General features: G+C 47.3%; 1 protein-coding gene across 1 annotated transcript in view; it reads left to right on the forward strand.

Annotated features, from left to right (window-relative positions):
• LOC126230341 (dehydrogenase/reductase SDR family member 11-like) overlaps window positions 1-8143 on the forward strand; it is a 58976-nt gene extending 50833 nt beyond the window's left edge. Inside the window, exon 5 of the mRNA XM_049942399.1 lies at window positions 8126-8143. Coding sequence (XP_049798356.1) covers window positions 8126-8143 — 18 coding nt within the window. The remainder of the gene's footprint in view (window positions 1-8125) is intronic.
• The last annotated feature ends 256 nt before the right edge of the window (window positions 8144-8399 follow it).

The following is an 8399-nucleotide window of genomic DNA, read 5'->3' on the forward strand; positions in this document are numbered from 1 at the left end:
CTAGGTCGTAGCCATTAACTTAGCTGAAGGCTATTCTAACTGTCTCTCGGCAAATGAGAGAAAGGCTTCTTCAATGTGGTCGCTAGCAACGTCGTCGTACAACTGGGGCGAGTGCTAGTAAGTCTCTCGAGACCTGCCTTGTGGTGGCGCTCGGTCTGCGATCCTGACAGTGGCGACACGCGGGTCCGACATGTAATAATGGACCGCGGCCGATTTAAGCTACCACCTAGCAAGTGTGGTGTCTGGCGGTGACACCACATTCCTCCCCCGCAAATCGGCGAACGGTCGTGTGATTAGGCATCCGCCCGCCGTGGGGAGGACCCCATGTTGACGAATGCGATGAGGTGGGGAGCCTAACAACAGGCGCGGCTGTGCCACCCGCACCCGGCCATTCGGTCAGAGGGGAGCTAGGAAACGCCTGGAAACCTAGTCCAGGGCGCACGTCAACATGCGGTGTATGCGCGTGTAATGAGACAGGAGGGGCCGAAGGGTCGACCTCCATTGCGTCGGGGGATCCGACGCGCGATGACGACATCTGGTCCGGAGCGGGCAAGAGTGCCATGGTGAAGGACAGCTGGTCACGGGAAGCGATAGGAGGCGCGTGACCCAGGGAGGCGCTTGGCGGCTGCAGCGAAGCGTCCACTGCGGGCTGCGCCGGCGGGAGAACAGGCGCCAGCGGCGGCGGCGGCGGCGGCGGCGGCGGCGGCGGCGGCGCGTCGCCATGAGGCAAAATGGAAGGCATCGTCGGTAACACCTGGGGATGAGGCGAGCCAGTAGATGGGTCCCCAGGGCGCTGTCCGGACGGCACCCTCGCTGAAAGCAGACGGGGAGCGGCAGAACCCAGGCGACGACAGAGGCGCAGGTGATCGAGATGCCGACGCACCTCACCAGAGGCCCCCAAAACCAAAGACATCGCGCAGCCGAGGCAGCGAAGAATGCCCCCTGCGAACCAACGCCGTGAACCGCGATAGTTGCGATAGAATACAACGTCGCTAGGAGCAAAAGCAGGAGTCTGCCGCTGCACAGGAACCTGATGCGGCGGATGCAGCAAAGACATCAAGGTTCGATGAGGACGACCATGGAGCAACTCAGCCGGCGAGCGACCATCTCGGGGCTGAGAGCGATACGAGGACAAAAAGAGCAATAACTCGTCCACCCGAGAATGTGACTCTTTCAATTTCAACAGCTGTGACTTGAAAGTCCGGACCAATCGTTCAGCGGCACCGTTTGACTGAGGCGAAAACGGCGCGGATGTCAGATGTTGAATACCATTGGCCTTGCAGAATGACTGAAATTCTGCGGACATGAATTGTGGGCCATTGTCGGAAACAATAGTCTGTGGTAGACCTTCAATGCAAAAGATAGCGGACAACGCTTGGATGGTGGCAGATGATGTCGTGGAAGACATCCGGACAACAAATGGAAAATTACTGAAGGAATCGACAACAACCAAACATCGAGCATTCCAGAATGGACCAGCAAAATCGATGTGCAAGCGTTGCCAAGGGGAAGTGGCTTTCGGCCATGCAAAGAATTTCCGCGGCGGTGCGGATTGTTGTTTGGCACACGCCATGCAAGAAGAGCACATATTCGTAATCGCAGCATCGATTCCGAACCAAGTACAGTGCTGACGAGCAAGTTGTTTCGTTCGCACTATACCCCAATGTCCTTGGTGAAGAAGCCGTAAGACAGAGGACTGTAACGAACGTGGGACCACGACTCTGGACTGATCATTATCAGAACGCAACAACAGAACACCACGTCGTACAAAAAGTCTCTCCTTGTGAGCAAAAAATCGGCGAACCAACGGATCCTCGATCCGTGACTTTGACAAGGGCCATTGCGTAGCAACAAAACGCAAAACGGTAGCAAGGACAGGGTCAGCTGCTGTGGCTGCAGCTACACGACGAAAATCAATCGGAAACGATTCGACCACGTCATCGGTTTCCGAATCAATGAAATGCAAGCTTGTGATTCGAAATCGTTTAATGTTCTTGCGGCCTCATCACGCAATGCGTGGGGAACATTGCGCACTCTGAAAAACTTCAGTTGCTCATTGACTTTTAGTTCCAAATGTGCTTCATAGTTCGTAGCGCAACCAAGGCCCGGTGCAAAAATGTCTGCAAATTCCTCACATAGACGAGAAACACTGAAGGCACAGTCCGATTCACAGATAGGACCTGATTTACTATAGACAAATTAAACAACTGAAATAAATCTAAACCAAACAAGTTCACTGCCGTAGAAGAACGAAGAACATAAAATGACACAAGTTTTGTTTGTCCCTTGTATGTGGCAAGAAGGCTGCACTGTCCTAACACATGTATATTCTGTCCTGAGTAACTACTGAGTTGAACATTTGCGGCACGCAACGGAGGTGCGCCCAGTTGTTTGTACGTGGCGTGATTGAGCAATGAAACTGCAGCTCCGGTATCGAGCTGGAACGGTATCACTTGTCCGGCAAAGTCCAAATCTACAAAAAGTTTGTCCTGCTGACGACAAGAGCGACTGTTTTGAGCAACGTGAACAGACACTGGTACAAAGGCACTTGCGACTTTACGGGATTTCCGGCGACATCGACGCACACTTGTTGTGGGATGAACACAGTCACTGTTAGATAAAGTGGCACTGGACGGGGTGGAATTAACTACATGAATATCCATTGGCGAAGGTCCACGAGCCTGATCGTCCTTGGTTCGATTCCGGCGCGAAGCAAAGGACCTGGAATTGTTGTGATTGTCTGATCGAAGCTTTTTCTGGCAAACACTTTGAACATGGCCTTTCTTATTACAGAAAAAGCAAATAGCTTGGTGTGACGGGCAATTTTCACGCGAATGTCTAGTTGCACACCGCGGGCATGATTTCAGAACTGCATTGGCATGCTTACGCGGCACACGTGTTTGCGAGCTAGGCTGCAGCTGCGCGGACGTGCGCGAGGGCCGCTTAGCATTCCGTGCAGCGGGCCCGGCTGGCCGGTTAATGTGACAGACGGCTGGCGAAGTTTCAAATGATTCCTGAGCAAAGTCAAGTGTGTCTTGCCTATCTAATATGTCTATCACTTGTTGAAGGGAGGGATTAACTAGTTTCAAAATCTGTTCCCTTATGCGAACATCAGAAACATTCTGTGCTATTGCATCACGCACCATTGTATCTGAATAAGGAAGTCACATTCAAATGCACAATCCCTAGTAAGTCCTTGCAATGTGGCAACCCACTCCCTATTAGTCTGACCGGCCGTACGCTTTGTACGGAAGAACGTATACCGTTTTGCAACGACATTAACTGTTTCTTTGAAATAGGAATCCAAAGCAGACAAAATTTCTTCGTAGGACAGAGTTGCTACGTCGCGTTGGGGAAAAAATTTCACTATCAGACGGTAGGTGGACACACCGACACACGAAAGCAAAAACGGCTGCCGCTCATTACCTTGAATTCTGTAGGCGGCGAGATGAAATCCAAATTGGCGGGACCATTCCGTCCAAGATTCTTGGGTTGAATCAAAATTACGGAAGGACGGTGCAACTGCGTGGTGTGGCTGCGGTAGCGATGAAGCGGCGGCGGCCGCATCGTGGTGTAGTGCACGTTGACCCTGGACGAGCTGTCCAAGGGCATCCAATAAGGCCTGCGTCTGCTGATTCTGCAAGCGATAAAATTCGGACAGTACATCTGGAGAATGTGGCGAAGCCATGACAAGCAAATTAGTACTATACGAACGCTAAAGTCCCTTTGGAGACTCATCGCCAATGTAGTGGACTGACAAGGCAGCCAGTCCACAGTGAAGTAGCCAAAAGGGCACGCGTCAACTCACGCTGTCTTGCGTTAAGTCTGAAACAGGATACGTGATGAAAGCTATAAAGAAAAGAACGTAGCTACTAGAACACTTAACTTTTACTTCCTCCTTTGGTATACAGTATTCTTGATGATACAAGTGAGACTATCTTGAGATACATGCAATGTTACAAATGGCGCCTTGCTAGGTCGTAGCCATTAACTTAGCTGAAGGCTATTCTAACTGTCCCTCGGCAAATGAGAGAAAGGCTTCGTCAGTGTGGTCGCTAGCAACGTCGTCGTACAACTGGGGCGAGTGCTAGTAAGTCTCTCGAGACCTGCCTAGTGGTGGCGCTCGGTCTGCGATCCTGACAGTGGCGACTCGCGGGTCCGACATGTACTAATGGACCGCGGCCGATTTAAGCTACCACCTAGCAAGTGTGGTGTCTGGCGGTGACACCAGACTAATAGTATCACTATACTAAAAACAGACCACGCCCCTAAATCATAAGAATCAGCTGAAAAAAATTCTTAAAATTTAAACTTCCTTCTAACCATTAATGAAGCCCAGTACCGTGTTGTAATGAATAAACAGTCCACGAGGCTGAGGTCTCAACTTAAGATTCACAAAAGTGGTTGTCCTATGCGTCCAATTGTAGTCCTCATAAACAACTCAGGACACAAAATTACCACAAATCTTAATAATATACTGAAGAAATATTAAACTATTGAAGTTACTGAAGGCACCTTCACAACTGTGAACTACGTGAACGTTTGTGTGGACCTCCTGCATCCCTTCCTGCTTAATGGCAGCCTCGACGGCAGTGTCATATTGCAGTAGGATAGCTGTCCGTGTCACAAGTCCAGAATTGTGCTTAAGTTGTCTGAGGGGTGTTACAGTGCATTCAAATGACTGTCCTGCCTTGATCACCAGTTTCAACTGATCTGAAACATATAGGACACGTCTGGAATACTATTGAGGCCAGCTCCGTTCCCAGAGACAGTAGTTTTGTGATTTGTGGCAATTGCCTTACCTGTGCGTTTCAGTCTAGTCCCACATACCTGCAGAAACGCACCAAGAAGTTCAACATCTATGTCACGCTGAATGGCTGCTGCACTACACTTCAAAGGTGGACGAATACGCAGCTAAGCAGCTGGTCCTAGTGTTATGTCTCATCAGTGTAGATGTTTCTGTGAACGCTGTTGGGGTTTTACGGGACTTACATAGATGATTGGGCCGCTCTCAGTCCCCGCTCGAGTATCCCCGTTCTCTTTTCATCTTACCTGCCAAGAATTAGTAGTGTGTGAAGAGAACAGATGGAGATACAGTTCTGTCTCGGTCTCAATAAGGGAAAGTGCTGCGAGTATTGTTAAAAATATAGTTTTTGTGATTTGGATTCTGGACATAGAGTTGACTCTGAGCAAGGCAGCGTTGTAGTTGCGACCGAGCCGTACTTATTTCACATCAAAGACTTCGCACATATTCTCAGCAGCTGCTGGGCGGGAGGCCAGATTGTGGGAGCGAATGGGCATTTGCGAGAAGCAGGGACACCCAGCGTTGCTCTCTGGATGACTAGCCGCGAGTGTGCATCAAATACTGCAATAGAAAATCAGCACGGATACTTAGACAGAAACACTTTTAATTAAAACGAGAAATTGTAGGTTTAGTAGGAGGCTCACTGAAAAAAGAAACCAGGAAATACTGAAAAATAATATCGAAGGTACGCAGTATGTGAAGCACCCAGAACACATGACCGGATCTCACTATAATTTGGTACATGTACATACCATCGGTTGGTACGTAAATGATCCGACTTCCAAACTTGTCACTGGTAGAACGGACATCGTGGTGCGTCAGTGTCGTTCATGTCCAGCGCTGTTACCAGTCCTCATAGGATTTACGAGGTGCATGAACAACGCCAAGTGTTGAGTGATCACTGTGAAAGCCACATAGATACCACGTACTCCAGGGACACAGCGTTATCAGCACGTAACAAAAGTACGAAATGTCTCCATTTGGCCACTAGGTCGAATAGTGCACTGTCCTGATTTGCGATGTTGCTTTGCATTGGACGGCGTGGGAATATGAGGGAGGGCGTACTTTTTATCAAGATTCCGGGCCTCTACAACAGACCACGGAAAGGGAGGATCGCCGAATCGTGCACACATCCGCACCTGCCATCCGAGAGAAGGTACTGAACATTCCGTCTAATCGCTTACCATTATTAAGAGGCCAGCACCAGGCAGACTAGGGAATTACCGTTCCCTGCGGAGGATAAAGTTACCATCACCACACAGGTGGGTGCGTCTGGAGAGGTGCCGTGACTAGAAAGCATGGACTGCTGAAGAATGGCGTCGCCCAATGTTCAGGGATGAACCGTAGTTCTGCACGACCCTGGATGACCATCGACGGCGAATATGGCGGCGAACTGGGGAGAGGTCCCGTTCCTCCGGTCTTTCGGAGAGGCAAAGTGGTTTGCAGCAAACTATTTATGTAAGGAGCCATCGGCTGTGAGTTCAGGTCAAGGCCGGTCGTCATTGAGGAAACTCTGACGGCAGAGCGGTACGTAGCAGACGTCGTGCGAACTCAAGTGTTATCACTCATGCAATAAAATCTTGTTTTCATTTTTGAACGGGACACTGTACTTTCACTCATGGTAGTGATTCTGTGAACTGCCTGGGCTATACTGCGTTACTCTTGTGGTCAACAACATCGCTAGATCTCTCCTGGACAAAGAATGCGCATGCGCAGCTCGGTCGTACACTCCGTTCAGTAAGAGTTTCCAGGGTGTCAAGGAGCCTTTACTGAGGGCCAGCATGCCTCAGGAGAGGACACAACGTCCTTATGGCACACTTCCTAACCTAATCTGTGCATGCATCCGTGTCAAGGAAAGTGAGGCTGTTTTCAAGGCCGTAGGAAGCGTTACTCGGTATAAACTTCACCATGTCTTCTGGGGGCGTCCAATTATTTTCTTGTCCAATGTGTTTTAACTGCCGCTGGAAGGCAAAACTTACGTTTCAGCCAAGGTTGCTGCGACCTTCCCCTGCGAATGCATCGGGTTTAGCCATCTAGTAACAATTAACAACAATGAGTGCTCTGTATCCTGAAAACTTGCATGTCAGATGACAACAGATAGCACCTTAAAGCATAAATGTTGTTCACAAAATTGGAAGTGCTTTCGGGAATCTGTTGTACGGTAATAAATATTTGCTACTAATGCAGCATTTTAAATCCCTATTTCTTGGTTTCTTACTGCCTGTGACAGACATATTTGATAGTTACAGTATATACTATGTTTATGTATTTACTAACTTGCTTAAGATGTGTATACTCCACAGGCATAAACAAAATTAAAATTTATAAATAACAGTAAACATTCTAATACTGTCTGCAGATTTTTCGTTCTGTGTACAGTTGTAGCAACCAACGCTAGAAACGCATTTTATTACTGTCACATATTAAACAAATTATTACATAATATACTGCTACAACGATAATAACGTCTCGACATCGGGCGTCACATGACATGACCTGCCATGTTATAACTGACCCAGGCCATTGCCTAATTAGGAGTAATCTTATTCTAAGATCTTAACTTTCCCAAACACAAAATATACAAAACCAGTAACTGACAGACAACAGGGTAGAGTGACGAAATACTGAATCATGGGCTTAAGATGAAGCAACACAGTGCTACTAGACTTGGTGAATATCATACCGTAAAATGGCTTTAAGAAAATGTGTTTTGTCTTTGCTTTAATGCAGTTCTGTTTCTCACTTGTTTACGTGGATGTCTTCTCTTTTGTCTGCTTGTATAACTGCGAATAATTATCCTCTTTCTGTTGCAGGTCTACGATATTATCATTCGTCCAACAGGAGATTTATATTGCTGACGAAACATTGAAGTGCTTCATAAAATTCACCGAAGACGCAGCAAATCCTCTTACAGGAGCCGTACTCGCGTATACGACGCAAAATGCAATACAAAATTCAAATGCATAATATAAGTGTGAACAGACAAGAAAATAGTTTCTCGGTATAGTATTTGGTAACGAAATTCTTCAGATTATAGCTTGTTGTTAAACCTTCAGCTTTCATGTTCACACTGGAAATAGCTCACAGAGCCTCTGAGCTGGAGACTACATCTGTGGAATCATCAGCAATATAGTAAAGATATACACAGTGGAAAATAAACGTGACACACACTACAACAGAGACAAACTGAATCAATCTATGCATGTGAAGCAGCCCTGTCAATTTTCTGAAGATCATGGGTTAATAACTCGTATATTAACAAACTTCATTAACATCAGTCTTTTGTTATGTGTCTATGATTGTAAGGTTCTTCTGTTGCAGTGGAAGATTGAAAATTAAAATATGTATGAAACGTCGGTGCCATCCAATGTGAGTGACTGATTACTTACGAAACAAGTCACATAAATGGATGTGATTCGCAATTTCAGAGGTATTCAAGACCAGAGAAATCATGACAAGAAATATATGAAGGGTGGAAAATGTCAACGTTCTAAACATATTTTGTTTTCAAAATGCGTTTTCAGAGCTCTTGTGATTTTAGTACTTCGTTTCATGACATTGGACTTGTTACAAATGTCAAATCACGGAAGAAATC

The sequence above is a fragment of the Schistocerca nitens genome, unplaced genomic scaffold (genome assembly GCF_023898315.1).
Source record: "Schistocerca nitens isolate TAMUIC-IGC-003100 unplaced genomic scaffold, iqSchNite1.1 HiC_scaffold_380, whole genome shotgun sequence".
Taxonomy (NCBI): domain Eukaryota; kingdom Metazoa; phylum Arthropoda; class Insecta; order Orthoptera; family Acrididae; genus Schistocerca; species Schistocerca nitens.